This window comes from Ruditapes philippinarum, unplaced genomic scaffold (genome assembly GCF_026571515.1).
Source record: "Ruditapes philippinarum isolate M1 unplaced genomic scaffold, ASM2657151v2 ctg2936_1_1_1_1, whole genome shotgun sequence".
NCBI lineage: Eukaryota > Metazoa > Mollusca > Bivalvia > Venerida > Veneridae > Ruditapes > Ruditapes philippinarum.
This window is the reverse complement of record NW_026856673.1, coordinates 84990-111155: the sequence shown is the minus strand read 5'-3', so window position 1 is coordinate 111155 and position 26166 is coordinate 84990. Positions and strand designations below refer to the sequence as shown.

Genomic DNA, 26166 nt, shown 5'->3' with positions numbered 1-26166 from the left:
TTAAAATAACTTCGCATATATATTAAGGTAGAAATTGTAGATGGCATAAATCGTAATGAAAAAATGTTATATTTTAGCTAAATAAGATGATGAATTTCATGTATTATCGGAATGTCAACTGGGGAAGAAACAAATATGCCGAAATTTACTATAGTGTGAAAATGATATAAGAAAATTATCAAATACTTTAATTAAAACTCATATTTTACATTTAATGGATATACGGAAACTGGTATATGTTTGTGCTTTTTATACCATGTTGTACCAATGTTATTTTTTGTTCCTTCGGTTTCCATTACATGTTAGGGATTTACAAATGCATTGTGTAGTATATTCACAATGACAAAGTGTTTCTATATATGTATGTATATTAATTGACACATTTCCCACATGTATTCTGTGAATAAATGTAAAGTTCTATATTGTGAGTGATAAAATATATGTATTACTGTTCTCTTTTCTTAACACCGAGATCATTTTATAAAATATATTTTTAAAAAAAAGAAAACGGTAGTTACTTGCTACTATCATAACGTGTGTATTTTTTCTAAACTCATTAGAATATATTTTGAAAGAGTAAAGTGCAAAATTATTCAACCAGTTTCGCTGCAAAGAGTGTGCAGGAGAGAGTTTTGAAGAAAAAAATGTGTTTTAAATATCAAAGTCATTTTCAGTGTAACGTTAATATGATAGGGCATATACACCTGTAGAACCATGCGCACCCTTGCAGCACAAGGGGAAAAGAATGAATAAATGTCCCTGTATTTATTCTTTATCCCAAGGTAGTAGTTATCATAACAAATGTAATGATTATGTTATAAAGTTCGATAGGAAAAATAATTTTGATTAAAAATTTAACAAATGTACCAAGCTGTTGACGCAAGTCGAAGAGTTTTGCACTTGATACTCTCAAATACATTCTAATGAATAGAAAAAAAATACACACACATTAATATTTGCAATGCCAAACTATATTTTCATTATATTAAAAAAAGGTTTACATAAATTATATAAATTACATAAAATAATACGACCTATCTTGATTTTCCCAACTCTTTTGCACAATAGCACGCACTACCGATTTGTTGCGAAGCACCAATGTGATCCAGGTGTGCGATGTACTTTTAAAAATAAGTGATCAAAATCGGCAACCTTTTGTATGAAGAATTTCACCAAAACGTCCTTTTTCGTTTTATTGGCAATTAGTGTACGCGTCTTCATAATGGACAGTGATTTAGTAGCGAGTTTACAGAGGCCTTAAAACACGAAGATCAAGTACTTTTGGTAAACTCTTCTTTTATTTGTTTAGTTTCCTTCGAACAATTAATTCTGATTTTCTAAGCATAATGTTTCCAACTTATGCTGTTAGAAAAGTCTCATTGTGCCTGTCTAAAAATACGGTTCATACACTCACTTTTAACGAATTTATGTTAAAAATCGACTGTTTATATAGAAAAAATGTTTGATTTAGGAACTCTAGAGATAGTCAGAATTCATAGCGAGTTTTTTTTACAAATATGAATACATACAGAATTTTATTTAAATTATTATAAACATAATTTGTGTACGTGTAGTTATTACAAAGATTGTTTTACGTTGTAATAAAAATATCTTACAAGCATTGTATTCTTCCTACTGACTCAAGTCCTTCTCTTAGCCACTTGAATACCACAGACAACAAAGATAGGTCTATAATTATACTGGTATACATCTAACCCAGTCTGTAGTTTACCAGTCTGTTCATCTGTGCAGCCTACCTTCTTTGTAATTGAATATACCTATTACTAAGGAGCAAACACCGTTAACAAAATCTAAATGCCTTTATTAAGTTCAGGTCCTTAGTTTATACAACTTATGTGAAGGGCATAAAAGAATAGCAGGATCATAATACTGTCAAATTCCAAGCTACAGTTATGGGCCTTGAACAGAGACCTTTTGCTCTCAAATAAGTGCATGAAGTTTAAACCCATTCTCTTCAGTAGTTTAGCAGAAACCAACTTGCACACAAAAACTTAACCAAAGTTTGACGCCGACACCATTGCCTAAGTGAGAAGAGTAGCTCTATTTTTCGAACTGTCGAGCTAAAAATCAACTATTGGAATTTCAATTGCCATATAAGGATATAAAACAAAGTAAAATTTAAATACTCCCGACAGTGAACATTAGTCATTTACACAGTAATATGAATGATACATGCACATTATCTTTCAAGGCATAGTGGCATATCCAAAATGCCCAAAAATAATTACACCTCCAAAATGTGAATAATCTTTGGGCGAATAAAAACCAAACATATAAATCACTGTAAATGATTAGGTCACGACAATGCCTCCCAAAAGGTACAGCTAAAAAGAGTGTATGTACTAGGTATCCTAGGGAGACCTGATGATAAAATAACTTTATCTTGGTCAAGAGCATCATCTTCAAAAATAAAAAATTGTATCTATAGTTTAATCCATTTATTTAAACAACTTTTTACATGTTATTATACAATAATATCACTGGAAAGATGCAAACAATTTTTATCATTTTTTCTTTCCTTGCTTTGCAAGCTTCTCTTTCCTTTTCTTTACATGCTTTGGCATCTTATTTTGTCTTTTTTCTTTTTGTGCCTCTTTCACCATGCGTTTCCTTTCCTGAAATATACCAATATTTTACATTTACCATACTAATTTTAATAGCTTAAATGGACTTGTCCAGTTTTTTATTTGGACAAGACCATTCATCTTGTTTAGAGAAAAAAATCAAAATATGAACTGAACAGTGCAGACCCTGATCAGACGGTATGGAAATGTCAGCTGATCTTGGTTTGCACTGTTTGCATGGGTCAAATAAATTGCCTCCAACAGGCTAAGAGTTACAGTTAACTCCTTTTTAAGGCGAAGGATCATCTTCAGAGATATTTCAGGATCTCTTCACTTGAGGGTCAACATAACCGTTATCTCGGACATGTTCTGTCGTTATGAAGAAATATGTGTGAAGTTGGTAAGAATTCTGTGAATCATGCTAATAAATAAAACCCTCATAAAAATATAGCTTTTATAGAAGTTAGCAAGTCTTGCAATATATCCATCCATCCATCACAAAAAAAAGAAAAACAACTAACTATTGACAAAGTTGCTGTCACTGACCAAAGCTTGAATGCATAAATGGTTTTCTTTTCCACCCATTTCTCATTTCCATTAACTTAATGCTAAAAGGAAATCACCACAACAAACTGTTACCTTCTTTGAATTTGGAGATTCGTCTCTGGGTCGTGTTATGGTGCCTTTACAGTTTTCCTCATCATCTTCCTCATCATCAGTTGAATCAGAATCATCACTTTCATTCCCACAATCACTCCCTTCATTGTCATTTATTTCCTCTACTGTGTGTTCACACACACCAGATGTTAGTTCAATATCGTTATTCTGCTCTTGTTTTGAGTCTTCAAGTAAAGTTGGCACCTGTAGGCATAAAATTATTATCATTTGGTTTTTTAAAGATTTTTGACAGGTTATATGGCCCAATTACTGGACAGTGTCTCAAAAAGAAACATGTCATGTGATACAGAAGCTTTTATTCTGATAAACTGTTAATTTCATTCAGTTGTTTATTCATTTTTAGTGACTTTATTGGTTTTTTATAGATGGCAACTTTTAGTTGAACTTTGGAAAGAATGACCATTCTTAAATAATTATAGACACAAACAAGTCCATGGAGATAAACAGAAGATTGCATAAACAAAAGATTGCAATCACATTAATTGTTAGTCAAATTTGATTATTCAACTTTTGTCTGAAAAAAAGTCCTGGACTGATTTTGAAATGTTTAATAAATTAAAGTACAATAGTTTTACTCACATGTTGGGGTCCTGACAAATCTGTTTTTAATCCCGATATCTTACTGTACAGAAACTGAAATTGTAAGATATAACTAAAAAAATATGTACGATTTGTTAACATTTACATACAGGTTAATATGTTATCATCTACAGTACTGATGCTATAGACACATTAACAAATCTACCTAACAAAATATAATATTCTGACTGCGGACAATTTTGTTACATTTTGTCAAATTACATTTAAAGGTCCAAAACAAAGCACATTAGGACTTGTAAAGTCTTTTCAAGGCCAGAATAAATTTAAGTTCTTTTCATAGCCCTCAAACTGGGCTCACACTTCCCTAAAATCAAACACATCGGAGCAAGAATATTGTAGTGAGAATACTCATAGAAAACTTATTTTTTCTTCAACAAAACATAATTCAATAAAGATCAACAATAAAAAATAGCACACTAATGAAATTCAGGTAGGTAAAGGTAAACATGATATTGAAACTTTTACCTCATTAGTGTCCCCTTTCTTTGCCTTGTAAAAATCCCTCTCAAAATCTATAACAGCATCCAGTGTTCTAGGGATGTATGCATTCTTAAATACCTGAAATAACAATCAATATAGTTGAACATAGTCAAGTGTTAGCCATAGGACCAGCAATATCTGGATTACTTATGGCATGCTCACCTTATTGTGCCAAGTGGGCATACATTATTAAGAGAATTGGGTCAAATTTCTTTACCAATAAAGATGGAGCAAAAAAAATCAAATGAATTCTTGTGGTTTGCCTTAAACTTATTCATTAAAGCTTGATCGCGAAACAATTTCTTGGAACTTGTATAAATTACTTTCGAGTCCGCTTCCTGGAACCAACTCAGAACTGGTGTCATATGAAGAAATATGGTCCTGAGCTGATTAGGGGTTGAACCCATGATCCCTGGGTTGAGAGACAGTCACCTTAACCACTAGGCCACCGCTCCCCATATTTATATAATAATTTATAAATAACAATACAAAACAATGTATAAATAAATAACCTGTTCGTCAATTTTGTCTTGTTCAGTGACATCATCTATGGTTCTATTAGACGTTATCATCATACATTTGTCCAAGTAGTCATCTAAGTTATCATCTGTTATTGAAATATCGGTCACAAAATCAAATAATTCTTTTACTGTTAATGTGCTCACACCCTTCTTCTTAAAGTATTCTGAAATAGAAAAGTCAAGTAATATAAATAACAATATATTATAAGTATCATTAAACCTAATCATATCCCCAACATAGCTTGATGTGAAATATTTAAAAACACCAATGTCTCAAAAAGTATAAATGGAGTAAAACCGACAACTGACCATGAGCTAAGAATTGTCATTTAATGAGACGATTGGAGGCTAAAATAATGGTCTCAAATACAATGTGGGCTGTTTCTAAACATTAAAAAAAAAACTCTTTGTTGTCCAAAATCTAAAAATGACGTCAAATATGAAACAAACCATGCCACAATTTTTTTATTGACAACCCTGGCTCAGATGGTTCACATGAAATGAATTGATGACCCTTGGATTCAAACCCGTAGTTGATAAAGGTCAATTGACTTTACTTTTTTTTCCTTTTGTTCACCAATTTTTGTACTTGTTCCACTCAGTTTTGATAAATTTAACTTCATATAATTTCAGAGTTGGATCTCTTTTATCATCATTGTGGAACAAAAGCATTTATTTTCAAGAAAAACCTAATATACTTTTATGTTAACCATTTTTATGATCATGCTTACTTCATTTTCTGCTGTTTAATAAAATCAATAATTCACAATATCTCAGTCAATTTCTGATTAGCACCTAACAAGCTGATATCCAAATACTGGGCCAGTACATGTTGAAATTATGCCTGAATCGGGATTGGTAAATTGTTGCCATGTATGCTTATTTATCATGTCAGTGGCATTCAATGGTATTTACTGCCATTTTTGGTGTTTATGACATTTTTGAAACTTTGAAACTGGGCCCTGAATCCTGGGTATTTCCACTTAGTAACTAACAATATAAGGGTCAATAGGACATGGGTGCCAACATATTCCACTGTTTTTTGTTAGTCTATGGACGGACAGCACCCAGGACACGAGCAAAATCTATATGCCCTCTATCCACCCCTTTGATAGTGGGGGCATAAAAATTTCTTACCTGTAACATTAGTACAATCTTTACGTAAGAATTCCAAGGCATGTGGATGATCATGTTCAACTGACTGTGATACATCTATAACATACAAATTTCCTTCATGATACCTGAAACAAACACCAAACAATGAAATCTTTAGAGAAATAAAATTTAAAGCATTTCTGGGGCATAATGAATTAAGAATTAATGTGGAATAAGTGTAATATTCTAAAATTCTAAAATTCTATTTCAGATTTTGGTAATGTGAAACCATATCTTAGGACTAGTACCAGAGGGAATATCTGCCAGTTTGTCTTTTGTGTTGTTTGATATTCTAATATGCTATTTCTTATCCTATTGCAATACATGTAGTTTGTATGCAAACATACGTATTAGTATGATTCTTTACTTATATGAATTAAGAATAATATGACAACATTTTTATTGGAACAACATATTTTATCTTGATTTGTATTATCAGTTTTATATGAATATGTTAATATATTATTATATACATTTTTCTTTTGTTAACATGTAAACTCTTGATGTCCATCAATTTTTTTGTATTTTTTTTTTTGTATTAAAACATAACTTATTTTTGAGTATCTTATCAATTATCAAAATTAGCTCTTTAAAATCAATGTAATGAACCTTGATTAGCACATCATATCAACATCAGTTATGTAAGGGTAAAAGCTAGTACATTATTTATTACTTTTTTTTGTTACATAACTCAATGTTACTGTTAAACAGCTTTTGCAGTTACTGAAAATTTCCATATGAAAAATGTCTGTATTTTAAAATACATGTATACCAGACAGTGAAAGAGAGTGTAGATCATTGAACGATCATTGCACATCCAAAATTGATAAAATTAACAACTACTTACAAACCACTATTGTGCTTACACATATATGCCAAAAATTGAAAAATCAACAATGTTTTTGTATATATACATGTATTATATAAACCTACAATAACAGAAAATAAGTGTTCAAAACCTTTTGAACATTTGCTTATACATAAACAAGAATCTGACTGAGTTATTAGTACAAACATTTTGTTCTTACATTCATTTACACGAAAATAAGGGAAAGTACGGGTTTAACTAGTTTTATTTACAATACATGTAGATATGAGATTGATATAAAATTCATATCAATTTCAAAGTGCAGTTCGTTTTTGTATGTGCATATACATATTTAAATTGAGAATGTGCATTCATATCTACTTGTATATGATATCTGATGTAAGTAAGAGTGCAAGCCGTTTTTATACATATATATCTATCAATATTGTGGATATATGCAAGAGAACTGTTAACTAAGTCAATCTCAGGTATATAAATGTACCTTCAAAAATGGTTTGCCCTCTAGAGTGTTAACAAACTCGGGTATAAATGCATTTTTAATTTAATTCATCTAAATAGTCTTTCCGGTGATGATGGGAATCTGAGTATGAACCAAAACGTTTGACGTAAGCAGGGTAATACTTACATAGGCACTGATGCCAGTCAGGCGAGAAAAGTCATCATAAACAACAACAATGAGAGACCTTGGTCTTAAGAATGGCATGTGTATAAAAATTGGTTCTCAGCTTCACATTATTATAATGAAGACGATATAATAATAATGTTTGCTTTACATTGAGAATTATGATTTAATGCCTTTTTTAGTTTAATTTGGTAACAGCAATAACACAAGTTTGAACGAGGACAATTTCAATTGGAAAATAAATTGCTCATTCACAAGTCATAAAATAAAACAAAGATCATGACAAACATTTTCATATAAAAATAATCAGATGTTGTTCAAATTTAAATGCCATCATACTCTTAATTTAAGAAAATAATTGTCATAGTTATAAGCATGCTTGCATACAAACTATCATAATAGAATTAGAAATATCAAACAACACATGAGACCAACTGGAGGATATTCCCTTCCATATATCACAAATGATAATTCTCTGACAAAACTTCTCAAATAATTATTAAATATTTTCATGTCCGAAGTTTGACAATTATCTCTAGTATTGCTTAGACAACTCTCCAGTATTGCTATGACAATCCTTTCCTGTATTGCTTTGACAATTCTCTACAGTATTGCTTTGACATTTACTCTCCAGTATTGCTTTGGCAATACTCCCCAGTATTGCTTTGACAACTCTCTAGTATTGCTTTGACAATACTCTCTAGTATTGCTTTGACAATACTTTCAAGAATTGCTTTTGCAATTCTCCACAGTTCTGTTTTGACAACTCTCTAGTTTTGCTTTCACAATTCTCTCCAATTTTTCTTTGGCAATACTCTCCCAACAATTATCAGTTCTTACCTTGTTGCCAACATCTATTAGCACTTCTCAGTAAATATCAATAAACTTTACTTGTTTACTTGCTCGTAGTCTCACATTTGATCAAAACAATTCTATTTTTATTATAAGAAACTGTAAACAAAACTTAACAATCCTTTATTTAGCGGTTTCTGTTAATAGCTTTATGTAGAAAAAGATGGCTTTAGGGATTTTAAAAATCCTGAATTAAGAAATAGTTCTGAAATTGTCTACTTAAGTCTTATTCAATAAAATTTTACTTTAGGATTTAAGTATAATCAACTTGTTTAATAATATGGTTACTCTTCATTGTTTCTCTTGACCTTACAGCCCTAGTTCCGCTATATGATTTTAGGAGTACAGTTTAATTTGAGTGTCTCCCTTATCTATCATTTGTACGGGAAATAATGTCAACTTAGAGCAGTGTAATTTACAGCACTACTTCATAAAATGTTATTTACAGCACTACTTCATAAAACATCATACTGTAGACATGCTTAGTTGATACTTCAATCGGTTACATTGGCAGGACACTAATCTGACCATTCTCTTTATATATGTTTTAAAGATGGTCTTAGGTATTACTAAATGGATCAATCTTATGATCTTACGTATGACCCTATCAGGAATAAATATTATGGTCTTAGGTAAAACCTAATCTTGGATAAATACATGTATAATGGTCTTAGGTATAACCTAATAAGGGACCAATATGATGGTCTTAGATATGAATTTAAGGGAATAATATAACTTTGGTAAGAACTAATTGGAGATCAGTACGACAATCATGAATCAGGTATGAAATAATAAGAGATTGATGGTCTTAGGTATGACCTTATCACAGATGAAGTTAATGAACTATACTTACAATAAATTAAATTCACTAAAATCAGCATGGATAAGTTTACACTCATGGTACAGTGTGCGTAGTATTTGTATACACTGCATGTATAATTCTCTAGCCTTGGACTCGCTGATGTCACTGTCTTTAAGAAGAGGAGCAGGCCTGCAAATAAATGGTACTTTATCATAAGAAAATCTAGTACAGCTAAAGAATACATAATTAATCCATAACCCAATAGAACAAGATGTCACAACTGAAAATTCATAGTTCAAACAGAATTCATTTTAACATATCCTTTTAAGCATGTTTTAATATGATGAAAGCTTAAATATCTGAACCTCTCTGGCGTTTGCTTTCTGGAACTTTAACCAGCCCTGCTGACATGTAAAGAAACCTGGTTGTGACCCAAGGAGGTCTTCAATTGAGCTACCAACAGTATATAAAGCCGCACTGATGTGCAGGCTGGCATATATCTATACTGGTGGTAAGACTAATAACTTTCGTTTTCCACCAATTAAGGGCTTAAATATTTCATGTTTTACTATCATTTATGGTATTTTAAGAGCCTTAAAATAGCAAGACCTGTTTCAAATTCAACATATACTTATGATGATATACAGTGGCAATATCAACATATGCCTTACATCAGCATAGGAAAATAACCATTTAACTAGTATCTTACCAACTATCTGTCCCAATAAAACCCATGACCAGGACATGACTGCGAAGTATTATAGGTTCAGGGCATAAAATTCCAGCTTGATGTATTCTGAAAAATATTATCATTATCTTTATTAAAGTGACTTCCCTTCAGCAAAAGTTCTCCATACACTATTTTTAAACTTTCCTATCTAAATTTTCTCAAATAAAATAACCTATGGCAAACTGGAAATGTGTCCATAGGACAATGATGCCCTCAAATTCCACCGTTTTGTACTGCAGGATATAACATGAGAACACACCCAAGGATGGACAAGGGCAAATCTAAATGCCCCTCCCTAGATAAGGGGCATACAAATGCAAAATTTTTCATAATCTTCAATAAGGTAACTAAAATGTGCTGTGTCATCAGAAAGTGGCATATTTGACAAGTGGTAATTCAGTGGTATTTACATTAACATTACGTAATGACAATTACCACCCATGAAGCAGTTAAATCGAATGTTTGTAAAAAAAAGTTTGGGGCTTTAATTTATTTTGATTGTACATATGATTATGCCACAGAGAGGCGATATTCATCAACTTGATTTCAATTATTTTTCTGATAAACAGGTGTGTAACTAGAGGGTCTTTATTTATTATTAAGAAAGTGTTCAAAAACATAGTAAACTTAACGCAATTTAAAATGTTTCTCTCTGTTGTCCGTAAATTTATTTCAAATACATCTAGCCCGACAAAAAGGATCAACTTAGTCCAGATGTAATAATTGGTTCAGTATCTACCTTATCAGATTGCGCATTTCTTTTTCTGCCCACGTTTTCACCATTTTTCGTGGATTGTGTTTGCAGTAACCATGACGAAATCTGAATTCACCACTGACATATTTATCTCGATCTTTGAAAATCAATATGGATGTTTTATACACCTGTTTAAAAAAAATATGGAAAAATCAACACATAAATAATATTTACAAGAAATGTGAAGTTAATGTCCACTTCAAAAGAAAAATATTTGCCAAGCAATTGGTTTAAACATATTAATTTAAGCTCGATTGCGAAACAAGTTCTTGCAACTTATATTAATCACTTTCCAGTCCGCTTCCTGGAACCAACCAGTACTGGTGTCATATGAAGAAACATGGTCGTGACCCAAGTAGGGCTCCAACCCATGATCTCTGGGTTGAGAGGCAGACACCTTACCCACTAGGCCACCGCTTCCCTTTCCAAGCAATTGAAATTCATAACCAGTAACATTCTTGAATATACAATATGTGTATCTTAATTTTATACTCTATATGTTTCCTACAAATAAATTAACCAATTAAAAAGAAAATTCTTGCAAGATCAAATCATTTCAAATTAATTTTCAACCTATTTGCTTGTATTACACTCATATTTGTTGACATTGTGTCAAATGAAAAAGACCTGTCACAAAAAAGCCCACCATTTTAAGAACACAAGATTGCATGTAGGTCCATATATCAATATTTTTGAAAGTGAACATTTGAGGCAAAGTTTGAAGAACGTCTTTCATTTAGTATAGAATTCACGGTGCAACTGTCTGATATTTTGACCTTCAAGAGTCCTTTGACCTTGACCCAGCATAGCAGCAACATGACCTTGTCGAGGTAAATTTGTCCCAAGTAAAAGGAAAATCCTTCAATGGGTAAAGGTTTTATAGCGCAAACACAAAATTGTCTGGCATTCGAAGTTCAAACTAAATACAGGGAAGGTCTTAGAGAAACCACAAATCATAACCTTATGGGTTAAGATGATTTATCATTTTAAGTTTACTAGTTTCAATTATAACAATGATCTACATCAGGACCATTTGAAGTTCAAGTCAGTTCTTTAGGCAGCACAGCGGCGACATGGGTTCTGCACTCCACCTTGTTGATGTGAACATTTAAAGGCATACTCAGGTAAAATAATGGCAAAAAATTAAAAATGATTTTCTGTACTCAAATCACCCTAAAATGACATTTCTTAAAGTCCCAACATGAATTTCTGTATAAATTCTATATATTTTGGGTTTGAAGTTTAAATATATCTATATATGTTGAACGAAATTTTGACGCGAACAGAATCACCGAATAGTTTAAAAACAAGTCATGCGATTTGAACAAACCCTGGAAGTTACAATAACAAATATTGTGGATATTGTATGATTGAAATTTCCAGAGTACATAGTGACAACTATTGTGAAATTTTAGCGCTATAACCTGACCCACGCGGGTCAAGTTAGGAAAACACCATTTTATTCTTTATATGGAGAAAAGTTTTGTTCCTTTGACTGTTTAGTGTATTCATTTTGAGGACATTTACAGAATAATGAATGAAAATTTCAAAACTAAGAAATGAAAATTTTGCCTGTGTCTCCCTTTAATTAACCAAAGTTTGGAGAAAATCTTCAAAGGGGTGTAGGATGTGTCAGCGATATACATAATATCCAATTTATTTCTACTTTATATTTAATTGCCTTTTGTAACAAGGTATACTGCGTTATATTATTCACCTTAACTGCCCTGTCAGAGCCATCTTTCGATGTGGCATGGTAGACATTGGCCTCCTTCCCCGTACTGATGCACCCATTGACCTCTGTTATAACACCACGACTCAGCATCTTAAACAAGATCATTCTGGTACGAGGGTCCATAACCTGCTCTGCAGTAGCCCTATCAGATTTATCTTTCCCACGATACCTTTAAAACATACTTATACTGTTAGCACAATGAATATAAACAAGAGCTGCCAGATTTTGTTCACTTTTTGTAAAATTATTTATTATATAACTCATCCAGCAATGTGGTCTAACAAATTTCAATAAATTACCTTTGTTAACTTTATGATTTTATAATATTACTTCATATCGAAACGCAAGCTGTATCATACAGCAGTAAAGACAATGTCCAAGTCTTTTACTTTGTCAACGCTGTTCCTGATTTACCTCAGCAATGTCAAAAATTCTTACCAAACCTTGCAGACAGTAATAATGTAATTTATGTAAATGTAATCACTCAAATGTAATCTATGTAGAAATTAATATAAAGGAGTCAGCTAGACATATACCTTGTATCATCTAAACGTTTTCCCTTGGATGTAAGTGCTGATGATGCAGAACTTGTAAGGCGTCCACCAGTGTACTTCTCTGAAATCATGGGGGAAAAAATCACATTTAATAATAAAAATTTACATTTCTTTGCTGAATGTGTGCAATTGACACTTGTCTTTCCTTGAATCCTGTACTTCCAACTTTTAGTTGTTATCAAGACACTATAAATGAGTAGTTGATATATGCTGGATTTAGAATTACTAACAAGACAGGACAGGAAAACAGACAAGATGGCAAGTATCATCACATAACGTGTCAAAACCTATAAAAATATTAACAAGAGGGCCATCATGGCCCTGAGGTCGCTCACCTGTATATAGGCCCCCCAACCCCCACCCCAACGTTGCAGGGCCAATTTAACCCAGGGCTGAAAATGTTTTATGCTAAACATCTCAGCTCTAGCTCATTGGGCTTTTTAAAAGAAGATTTTTTTTAAAGTTTTTACTATACACATATTGTTAAAAACAATGACACCCCTGGGGCGGGGCCAGTTTTGAACCCAGGGATTTTATTTGAACACACTTTGTAGACACTTACTAGAAGATGTTTCATGCTTAATATCTAAACTCTAGCTATTTGGGTTTTGTCAAAGAAGATTTTAAGTTTTTGCTATACACATATAAAGAAAATCAATGACCCCCGGGGCAGGGCCAATTTTGACCCCAGGTCTTCTATTTGAACAAACTTTGTAGACACTTTCTAAAAGATGTTTCATGCTTAATATCTTAACTCTAGCTATTTGGGTTTTTTCAAAGAAGATTTTTTAAGTTTTTGCTATACACATATAAAGAAAATCAATGACCCCCGGGGCAGGGCCAATTTTGACCCCAGGTCTTCTATTTGAACAAACTTTGTAGACACTTTCTAAAAGATGTTTCATGCTTAATATCTTAACTCTAGCTATTTGGGTTTTTTCAAAGAAGATTTTTTAAGTTTTTGCTATACACATATAAGGAAAATCAATGACCCCCGGGGCAGGGCCAATTTTGACCCCAGGGCTTTTATTTGAACAAACTTGGTAGACACCTATTAGAACATGTTTGATGCTAAATATCTTAGCCATAGCTCTATGAGTTCTTTAAAAGAAGATTTTTAAGTTTTTACTATATGCATATAGGGAAAATCAATGACCCCCGGGGCGGTGCCAATTTTGACCCCAGGGCTTTTATTTGAACAAACTTGGTAGACACCTATTAGAACATGTTTGATGCTCAATATCTTAGCCATAGCTCTTTGAGTTCTTTAAAAGAAGATTTTTTAAGTTTTAACTATATGCATATAGGGAAAATCAATGACCCCCCGGGCGGGGCCAATTTTGACCCCAGGGCTTTTATTTGAACAAACTTGGTAGACACCCATTAGAACATGTTTCATGCTAAATATCTTAGCTCTAGCTCTTTGGGTTCTTTAAAAGAAATTTTTTTAAGTTTTTACTATATGCATATAGGGAAAATCAATGACCCCCCGGGCGGGGCCAATTTTGACCCCAGGCTTTTTATTTGAACAAACTTGGTAGACACCCATTAGAACATGTTTCATGCTAAATATCTTAGCTCTAGCTCTTTGGGTTCTTTAAAAGAAGATTTTAAGTTTTTACTATATGCATATAGGGAAAATCAATGACCCCCTGGGGCGGAGCCAATTTTGACCCCAGGGCTTCTATTTGAACAAACTTGGTAGACACCCATTAGAACATGTTTCATGCTAAATATCTTAGCTCTAGCTCTTTGGGTTCTTTAAAAGAAATTTTTTTAAGTTTTTACTATATGCATATAGGGAAAATCAATGACCCCCCGGGGCAGGGCCAATTTTGACCCCAGGGCTTTTATTTGAACAAACTTGGTAGACACCTATTAGAACATGTTTGATGCTCAATATCTTAGCCATAGCTCTTTTAGTTCTTTAAAAGAAGATTTTTTAAGTTTTAACTATATGCATATAGGGAAAATCAATGACCCCCTGGGGCGGGGCCAATTTTGACCCCAGGGCTTTTATTTGAACAAACTTGGTAGACACCCATTAGAACATGTTTCATGCTAAATATCTTAGCTTTAGCTCTTTGGGTTCTTTAAAAGAATTTTTTTTAAGTTTTTACTATATGCATATAGGGAAAATCAATGACCCCCCGGGGCAGTGTCAATTTTGACCCCAGGGCTTTTATTTGAACAAACTTGGTAGACACTTACTAGAAGATGTATCATGCCAAATATCTAAGCTCTAGCTCTTATGGTTTTTTAAAAGAAGATATTTAAAGTTTTTTCTTTCGGTTGCCAATTCTTTGAACAAATTTTAAAGGTGACCACCAAAGGAACATTCCTGTGAAGTTTGGATGAAATTGGCTCAGTGGTTTATGAGGAGATGTCATTTAAAGTAAAAGTTTACGGACGGACGGACGCCGGACGAAAAGCGATCACAAAAGCTCACCCTGTCACTTTGTGACAGGTGAGCTGAAAATTGATAATGATATACAAAACTGTAGTTTGTTCTTAACTTTTTACCAGCTGAATTTTTTTAACATGCTTGCCTTACCTACATGTATCAGTTAAGTACATGTATTTTCAATTTAGGAATTAAGAAGAAAATGTTTAATTAGTTAGTCAACAAAGCAAAGTTAACAGTTCATAGCCTGGTCCGACTGCTTGTAAGTTCTTTGTGGCAGCTGGCCTGATTCTATACAGGTGATAAAAACCTATCACTGTAGTTTCCAGCAAGGTAAGGGGTAAATCAATGGCAAGTAACTTATGACTACTTGCATGTAAAAACTTGTTAATTGAGCTATCATGCTCGTTTTCTTTTAAAGAATTATAACTTTTTTCTTCTGATAAACAATCAATAACACAACAGTGTCTTTCTTTATAAATCTGTTTTTTATGCCGATTTTGCTCTTGCATTAATTTCTTCTTCAATATGGATTTTCTTTCTGTTCAATTTGTGCATATATGTCACACATAAAGTAAATATACAAGTATATCTTAAAAAGCAAAATTACAGAAACAAAATCATTCTTACCAACATTTATTTTATCAATATATTTTCTTAGAACTTTATCATTTGGCTGAAACTGCCCCTTGTTTTTGTTCTGTTGATTTGCATGAGAAACTCCTGTCTGAAAGTAGAATAGAAGAAAGTAATAAAAGCTGACTTAAACCATTTAATGATAGTGAAAATGAAGAAGAAATTCTCTTTTTTTTTTTAAGAATTAAGAAAATAAAGGGCTGACAAGTGGATCATAATACCTCTGCTTTATGTTGTTTTGTTTTTTTTGTTGTTTTTTTTTTAAATTTAGCTAAAAATGAAGAATGCAGTTAACAGTTATGACCAATTTTTCAAAATTTAATTATAACTAAATAGTGAAAGCCTAGAATAAATTAGTTTAAAATGCTGTTATTAAACTTGCAGTGTTTTTATCTGACTGACCACTTAACTCTTACCCATTCCAACAAAATAAGAATATCTAGAAATGTGTCATCATGCCACGGATGCCCCTGCATGCAGCCAAAATTTCAGATGTTATAATATTTAGTTCCAAATTTGTTTGCACAAATTATTTTTTTCATTTTAAGTTCAAAGCCCTTAAAACTTTCCAATGTTAACACAAACCATTTTCATACAATGTTCAAGGCACTGAAATTATTCAGTCTAAACCTTTTGAAAATAGCATATTTCATATTTGTAGCCAAAATAATGGCTACATACATTTCAGTGCTGAAACTGAAAGTTCAAAATTTTTCCAACATTCAAGAAAGATAAGTTTGTCCAAAATCATTGAACCACGACCAAATTCAAACTTAAACTGCTTATTCCTAAGATGTATCTATATTATTTTCAAAGTGAAAGGGACATAACTCTGCAAAAAATCATTGAACCATGACCAACCTTGAACTTGACCTGCGCATTCCTGTGACGTATCCATATGTCAAGTTTGAGTTGAATGTGTTGTACCATTGGGGAGATAATGATCAGAAACTGAAAATTTCATATTATTTTCAAAGTGAAAGGGGCATAACTCTGCCAAAAATCATTGAACCATGACCAAATTCGAACTTGACCTGTATTTTCTCCCGACATATCCATATGTCAAATTTGAGTTGAATGTGTTGTACCGTTGGGGAGATAATGAACGGAAACTGAAAATTTCATATTATTTTCAAAGTAAAAGGGGCATAACTCTGCCAAAAATCATCGAACCATGACCAAATTCGAACTTGACCTGTATTTTCTCATGACATATCCATATGTCAAGTTTGAGTTGAATGTGTTGTACCATTGGGGAGATAAATTGATAATGAACGGAAACTGAAAATTTCATATTATTTTAAAGTAAAAGGGGCATAACTCTGCCAAAAATCATCAAACCATGACCAAATTCGAACTTGACCTGTATTTACTCATGACATATCCATATGTCAAATTTGAGTTGAATGTGTGCAACCGTTACTAAGATAACTAGAACTGCCACTGTCATGGCGTGAATACCCCCGCATACCACTTTGTCAGAATCAACAGTGGCCATTTAGAGCTCAAGGACAACTTCCCTGCCAAATCTGAGGTTACTAAGCCAGTGCATTGCTAAGTTATGTATTCTACATGCTTCAAATGTGAAAATGTCAAAATCAATACACTGCGGACAGGCATTCTTAAGCAATTGAGGGGAAAAACTTATTTTTTTGTCAAGGTCCCTGTGACCTTTGACCCAGTAACCTCAAAATCAATTGGGGTCACCTTATGGTCATGATCAACCTCCATGCCAAATATGAAGACCGTGGGTCAAAGGAATCTTAAGTTAATGGGTGGACAAACTTTTTTAGTCAAGGCCCCTGTGACCTTGACCTTTGACCCAGTGACCTCAAAATCAATAGGGGTCATCTACTAATCATGACTAACCTCCATGCCAAATATGAAGACTGTGGGTCAAAGGAATCTTAAGTTATTAGGCGGACAAGCTGTTTAAAGTCAAGGCCCCTGTGACCTTGACCTTTGACCCCGTGACCTCAAAATCAATAGGGGTCATCTACTAATCATGACTAACCTCCATGCCAAATATAAAGACTGTGGGTCAAAGGAATCTTAAGTTATTGGGCGGACAATCTTTTTGAAGTCAAGGCCCCTGTGACCTTGACCTTAGACCCAGTGACCTCAAAATCAATAGGGGTCATCTACTAATCATGACTAACCTCCATGCCAAATATGAAGACTGTGGGTCAAAGGAATCTTAAGTTATTGGGCGGACAAGCATTTTGAAGTCAAGGCCCCTGTGACCTTGACCTTTGACCCCGAAACCTCAAAATCAATAGGGGTCATCTACTAATCATGACTAACCTCCATGCCAAATATGAAGACTGTGGGTCAAAAGAATCTTAAGTTATTGGGCGGACAAGAAAAAAACGACGGACAGCCGAACGGACAGACAAGCTGATTCCAGTATTCCCCCCTTACAACTTTGTTGTGCGGGGGTATAATGAACGGAATCTGATGATGACGGAATGACAGAATGACGGAAGGACGGAATGACGGAACAGGGTAACACTATATGCCCCGGCCATTACATGGCGGGGGCATAAACAAGAGCTGTCCGTAAGACAGCGCGCTCGACTTTTTTATTGCTTGCCAATAAAAAAAGTTTTTGCAGTAAAAGGCAATACAAGAATCTCTGTATTTTTAAAGTGAACTAGTTGTTTGATACCCTTGAATATTACAGCAATGTTTATATGACATAATTTATGGTAAAGTGAACAAGTGGATAGGAATGAATTTTTTTAGATTTTTTAAGTTTTTTAGTGCTTGCCTATAATATAAAACATTGACAGTTAAGGGCCATAATTCAAATAAAATCTTTGACAGAATTACCTTCTCCTGGACATGTTTGGGAATCATGATTGTAAACAAGTATTCCAACTTTCAAATTAATATCTCAAACAGTTCAGTCAAAAAGTGGACTGGTACTAAAACTTAACCAAGATTCTAAGTCGATAAAAGGCCTTAATTTTTTAAAACAAATCCTTGACAGAGTTACCTTCTCTTGCGTACAGATGGGGGTAATGATGTGAAATAGCATTAAAAGTTTCAAAGCAATATCTCAAAGGGTTAAGGCAATAAGTGGATTTTACCCATATTCAATGTATTTTTCTAAGTCAAAAAGGGGCATAATTCTGTCAAAAACCTTGACAGAGTTATTGTCCTCTTGTCTGTTGATGAAGGTCGTGATGGTAAACAAGTATGGTCAGTTTCAAAGCAATACCTCCAATGGTTTTGAAATAAAGTGAGGTGGTACAAAAAAACTTAACCAAGCTCAATACACTTTCTAAGTCAAAAAAGGGCCATAATTCTGTCAAAAAACCTTGACAGAGTTATGTACTCTTGTCTGTAGATGGAGGTTATGATGGTGAACAAGTATGGTAAGTTTCAAAGCCATACTTGTAATACTTCTGAAATAAAGTGGGGTGGTACGAAAAACTTAACCAAGGTGTGACGCCAACGCCGACGCCAACGCCGACGCCGACGCCGGGGCGAGTAGGATAGCTCCCCTTTTCATAGAAAAGTCGAGCTAAAAAGTGGACTGGTACTAAAAACTTAACCAAGATTCTAAGTCGATAAAAGGCCTTAATTTTTTAAAACAAATCCTTGACAGAGTTACCTTCTCTTGCGTACAGATGGGGGTAATGATGTGAAATAGCAATTAAAAGTTTCAAAGCAATATCTCAAAGGGTTAAGGCAATAAGTGGATTTTACCCATATTCAATGTATTTTCTAAGTCAAAAAGGGGCATAATTCTGTCAAAAACCTTGACAGAGTTATGTCCTCTTGTCTGTTGATGAAGGTCGTGATGGTAAACAAGTATGGTCAGTTTCAAAGCAATACCTCCAATGGTTTTGAAATAAAGTGAGGTGGTACAAAAAACTTAACCAAGCTCAATACACTTTCTAAGTCAAAAAAGGGCCATAATTTCTGTCAAAAACCTTGACAGAGTTATGTACTCTTGTCTGTAGATGGAGGTTATGATGGTGAACAAGTATGGTAAGTTTCAAAGCCATACTTGTAATACTTCTGAAATAAAGTGGGGTGGTACGAAAAACTTAACCAAGGTGTGACGCCAACGCTAACGCCGACGCCGACGCCGGGGCGAGTAGGATAGCTCCCCTTTTCATAGAAAAGTCGAGCTAAAAATGCAAGTTGTGCCGTTTGTTCATACTCAATATTATTAGCTAAGCAGTAGGCACTAAATCTTAACATTTTGATAATGATTTTTTTTTTCATTTACAATTAAAATTCTAATTCAAAATGAACAAGCATGTGCAATGATATTACCAAATTTTGAGTCTCGAAAAGTAGATGGGATTCAGACCCTACATATGTTTATACTGTTTTGTTTTTAATTTAAACGTTAAAATTCTTCTTATAGTTCTTTAAAAAAAGAAAACAAACTTATAAATTTACAAAATGTTTATAATAAAGGACAGTATAATAATTTAACCTGTACCTGTGAATTACCCATGTTTGAAGAATGGTACTTTTTTGTGAAATCTCCCTTTTCATCCATCCAATCAAGATAATAATCATCATCATCATCATCATAGTCATCATAATCTTCAACTGTTCCAGTATTATCAATCACTAAATAAACAGACATATGCATGTGTACATTATAATAAAAATCATCCAAGCAAGCACGGGATAACAGATTGAGAATATCTATAATTATGGTAAAACAATAGTGCTATATTACAGTCTTTGAATGTACATGTATCACATTTTCTTGTATAGCAGAAACATAAAACACACCAGAACATGTTTTAACTCATAGCCCTCTCAAATTTAAAATGCCTTAAAGTTTGGTGCATTTTCACCATATCAACAGGGGCAGATATAAGGTCCCATTCCTACTCCAAAATAGCCCGTTTTCTCAATTTAAAAAAATATTCTTAACTGCTACCCCAAAAAATCAACCTGGTCAATGAGAAAAACTGAACTGATTTTTTACTTGTTTCCTAAATGTGACAGGTTATATGACCATATGCACATTAACAGTAATGCCTAAGATAGTTTTGAATGTTTAAAATTTCCAAAATTGACACACCTACCGGTATATGCCGACTGATCTTGGTCTGCAATGTTCGCATGCAATGGCTTAAGCAGACTAAAAGTTTTAATAAAAGTTACAGACAGAAATGGATCAATATTCTCTAAATAATCAATAAAAAGTCAAAAACATGGGGTAAGGCTAATTCAATGAAAAATGAGAGGGAAAAAACTTACACTTATCAACATTCTTTTCATTGTTTATACCAACTTCAATCCTGAAAGCATAAAAATATTCCACTTGAATTGACTGAAATGATCTAATGGCAACTTGCAAAAGCATGCCATGTATGCCTTTATGCTGACTATCATTTAGAACAAGAGCAGTCGAAAGAACAGCATGCTCAACTATTCTCAGTGCTTGATAGTAAAATAAGAGCCTAGATAAGGTAAGAATTAACAAAGAGGAAGATTTCAATCACAAAAATACAAATAATGTACATCACATAGTTATAAGTCTTGGATAATAAACAAAGAATTTTGTTAAGTTCCAAAAGGGCCTTATTTCAAATTCAAACAAAAAAACATGCCATGTTATGGGTCATAGAAAGTGACCAGGAATTGTAATTCAAAAAGCATGTATCAAGTTTTAATCAAATGCAATCAGTATTCAGTATTTTTATGAAAGATTAATGTTGGAACTATTGTGTATTATGCCTACTGTTATAAATATGGATAGTGATAAATAAATATCATAATAATTAGAGTTGTCATCAATTGAGACGATATTGATGTATTGTTGATATTTTTTCTGTTGATCAATATTAAATATTATACACATTTGAAAAACTCAATAATTTTGATTAATTATTCATTGTCCATAAATTATGAAAATTCACTTGAAACATATACAAAGCCTAAAATGTCTAAAACTAAGCTTTTGTTAGAGAATGGCAGTGATGACAAAAAATGGTCAGAAAAAAATCATGCAAAGGACATTTATATACAGCAGGCTGTCCAGCACCTTCTGACAAAAAATAAGGGCAAATTTTAGGGCAATTTTTAAGCAATTTTAGGGCTAAAATTAGGAATTTTTGGGTAAATTAACGAAATTTTAGGGCTAAAATTTGGAATTTTATAACTAAATTATGGCTTCAAAAGACCATGATATGGGCTCAACTTTGCATATTTGACACAAAAGTAACTCAGAAATAATGCTCTAGTTAGGTTATAGCAAAGGTGTTACCAGTGTTCCTAAAATGGATTCACTGTTCAACTGCCTTTAAAAAGAGCTGAAAAACTACATTAAAACATAACTTAAGAATGAAAACATTTTCAAAGTTATAAGTATCCCTGAACAACCAATATTCAATTAGTTAATGAAGCTATGATTAGCCAATTATAAATGAAAGGGGAAATTATGCTTTAGATTTATTTTAGCTATAAATGCATTTCTTATCAGCATTTATTCTTTTTAAGGTTGGTACATTTTCAACAAGTCTTGATCTTTCTTAAAAAATAATGAAAATGATATGACCCACTAAAGTCATTCCCAGGAATATTTAAACTTAAATTCAAACAGCAGGGTATATTGAATTTGTTAATGATAAATCAGGCTACTAAAAATTGTAGACCATTTCACAAAAGTGTCAGTTTTTTCAATGATTTTCAACAGTTTTTTCCAGATTTTAAAAAAACTTACACAAAATGTTATAACATATGTTCAGTACATGATAATGTGTACAGAAAGGGCAGCTGAAGGTGTCACTTCTTAATAAGCTAATTGGGCAGCAAAATGGTTAAAGCATCCAATCATGATTACTGCCAGTTTACCTTACCCACTTTATAATATTAGCAAATATGGAAATTTGTCTAAATCTGCCAGCTGGTATCACCAGCTGGTATCACTTACAAAAGATATGTTCTACAGTCATCACTTGAAAATAACTTGATTATAAATTAAGATCTTATTAATAAAGACCCCTACATAAAGTCTGATGAAATTTAGTGGTACATCATGTAAATAGTTGCTTTAAATACACCTAAGACTGAGGTAAATGGTAAACACTGTAGCCAATAAAAATGTAACTTCCTTGAATCATTTTTATCACAATTTTAAACAGGTGACTATTTTGATATAGTCAAAGTCATACAATTTTCATTGTTCCATTTAAAACAAACAAGTTCTTTTTTTTTTTTCTGATAACATCTGATAATCAAGTATAGCATTTCTGCAGGAGTTGAAGTTAATACAACATGTGACTTTATGCAATTTAGTCAGACATGACATCAGCTCCACTGACTGTAGAATTTAGGTTGTGATTGAAACATGGTTGTTTCGGGATATGTTTATCACAAAGGATAAAAAAATAGGAATTTAAGTGAAAAAATAGGGCATTTTTAGGAATTCCCTTTGAATTTTTCATTTTTATAGGAATTTTAGCCAAACTGAAAAAATTAGGATTTTTTAGGAATTTTAGGGACACTGGACAGCCTGATACAGGATACAATATTATATTTGTATGAACAGAACATGTATTTTATTAAAATTATTTGAATGTGTTTGTGAAATTGTGTGTTTTAGTTTAATTTAAGCTCTGCACCGGAAATTCCAAATGTTCGAGAACTCAGTGTCCATGTCGGTCCACTCTAGAATTATTCGGGGACGTTTTTTTCATGCTGATATTCCTAAACCTATTCTTGGTTGGTTGGTGGGGGTACAACAATACTGCCATGGCACTGATCAGGTTTTTTGACAGCACCAAACAAAAACGGCTTGTCAGCACCTCCCTCCTGAGTTAGTCACGACAGGTCAACCAATCCTCTCTGGTACTTGCGACAACTTGATTTTGACCTGCCATGTGCCTTCTCCACGACATGCATGACTCGGGATAGTCCAACTAATTAAACGTGTCAAAGAGACAACAAGATAATTTTGGACGGGCACTGTCTTTTTCCAACGGTTTCACAGTAAGAAAAAGTCTGTAAAATGTGTCTAAACGTTCACGCCAAATTAATTAGGCTAGACTCAGGAGGGATCAAGAGACCATTTAAACTGGTAAGGAAAGTGAATTATATACAAGAAATTTGGGTTTAATTATCGATATACTGGTTTATTGTCGATCTTTGTCATCAGATATCGATCTATCGCCAATACGCTTTGCACTGAATCAATGACAGCTCTGAATAATTTACAGGAGATTGACAACATTATTTACAGTTGAAGAACAAATAGGCAAATTACGTAGATCTACTACGAAATATGCTTTAAAAACTCTTACAACATATTTTCAACATTTTGGACACAATCATCTACATCATCAAATTGTCCTTCAATCGCATCCATTGTCAAACAATTCTTAATTACAAGATAAATGCCAACGTCAAATTTCACAACAGGTCGCGAATTCTAATGTCAACTGCATACCAATGTGCTTCCGGTAAAGAAAATACAAAATGAATGTTATAACCGAAAAGGATAAAAAAAATATATAAATATATTTTGTTTTTTTGTATCTTAAGAAAAAGTTTATTAATAACACTGTTGAATAGATGAGAAATTTACAAAAAGTAGTTATTTATCTTTTGGCAATAGTTATAGCAAATTTATTAAAATGTAGGCTATTAAGTTAATTGAGTAGGCCTACCTTAATTTGACCTTTAAGTGTTTCAGTTCAAGAGTCAAAATTGAAAAAAAAAATCCAGCTGAAGTAGAACTTAGATCGGGGTTTTAAAATTAGACCCAAAGTGGCAGTCGTGCTAAGACCTGGGTAAAAAAATGAAATTGAGAAAAAGAGAATCCCTAAAGAAAGACCAATTTACGGCCAAATTGAAAATGATGCAGACTCGGTTTGTTCGTGCCTTTTCATGAATGGTATAACATGGTAATAAATATACCTTATTCACTAGCTATAACAAAATTCAGCTTTTAACATGATCTGGTTAAATTTGAATTTAGATCATGGAATCTTTGATGTGACATGTTCGTGACATTAGAACTATATGAGAAGCGCAAGTTTAAGCTTTTAAGACATGTATATTACCTTTTCTCGAGCGTTGTCTAGCCATGCAGGAAATTTGGACTGGCTTTCCCTTGAACATCGCAGACCACAGGGGCCACAAAGTGTTTGGATGGTATATACTGCTTGATGGTGACCTTAAAATGAGATTTAAGCCATAACCTTATAATATGTATATAAATGTCTATATTTATATACATATTATAAGGTTATGACTTAAATCTCATTTCAAGGACCATTCATGTGAAGTTTTGTCAAAATCCTTCCTGTGGTTAAGGAAGAGCAGTTGTTTTAAGATATTGTGGACAATGAATGATGGACATGGTGAGCTAGTAGTAGCAGGAGCCGACATCAAGCGGAGGCCCGACTCTCAACCTTTTCCTTCACATCAGGGGAAGAATATTGTAGTAAAGAATACTCGTGGAACATATAACTTTCTTGTCTAAAATATTTCATATTTGACCTTGATGGTCAAGGTCATTCAAAGGTCAAGGTCACATTTTAATTAATCACCATGTTAGTTTTGTAATAAGTGTTCTTTTGTTGATGAATAAATAAAATTTATAAATGAATAACATCAGGTCATGACAATTTAAACAAATATTAATAATTTGACCTTGACAGTAAATTTAATGTCAATTAAAGGTAAAAGTCAAATCAGAATATTTAAACCAAATGTGTTCGTTTGTCCAAGTATAAATCAGACAGGAAATTTAAAAAAAAGTCTTATGACAATTTAAGCAAATTCCAATAATATGACCCTGGAAGTCAGTCAAATAAAGGACAAGGTCATATTTTAATTATTTAACATACAGGTTTTGTCAAAGGGGTTCTTATGTTCAAGTATAAGTCAAATCTGTAAATAACAAGCAGTTAAAGCTTAATTCAATATTTGACCTTGTCAAAATCATTTATAGGTCATGGTCATATCTGAATAACTAAATTATACTTATCTTTTGTCCAAGTAATTAAATCAAATCCAAAAATAAATAATGTAGCCAGTTGTAGCAAAATTCACTAATTTGACCTTTGGTGTCATTGTCAAATTAAGGCCAAGGTCAAGTGCAATTAAATCTTTTTTAATCTCTTATCCAAAGGCTTAAATCTTGCCCAAAAAGGATGACAATCAATTTATTACTAACAAAGTTTCAGTAGGAAAAAAGAACACCCCTGAAATGACTATAATATAACCTTCAATGTCAAGTTATT

At 32.9% G+C, this 26166-nt stretch overlaps 1 protein-coding gene across 1 annotated transcript; it reads right to left on the bottom strand.

Moving 5' to 3' along the window:
• Positions 1-2444: 2444 nt before the first annotated feature.
• LOC132747281 (serine/threonine-protein kinase RIO1-like) lies at positions 2445-24378 on the bottom strand. Its single transcript, XM_060736608.1, has 15 exons — positions 24220-24378; positions 21176-21216; positions 20400-20533; positions 15932-16028; positions 12880-12958; positions 12326-12512; positions 10594-10736; positions 9834-9920; positions 9176-9313; positions 6002-6105; positions 4856-5028; positions 4329-4421; positions 3843-3896; positions 3225-3446; positions 2445-2636 (listed from the first exon to the last, which is right to left on the bottom strand). The coding sequence occupies exons 1-15, from the start codon at positions 24282-24284 to the stop codon at positions 2526-2528; spliced, it is 1728 nt and encodes a 575-aa protein (XP_060592591.1). The 5' UTR covers positions 24285-24378; the 3' UTR covers positions 2445-2525.
• Between the last annotated feature and the right edge of the window lie 1788 nt (positions 24379-26166).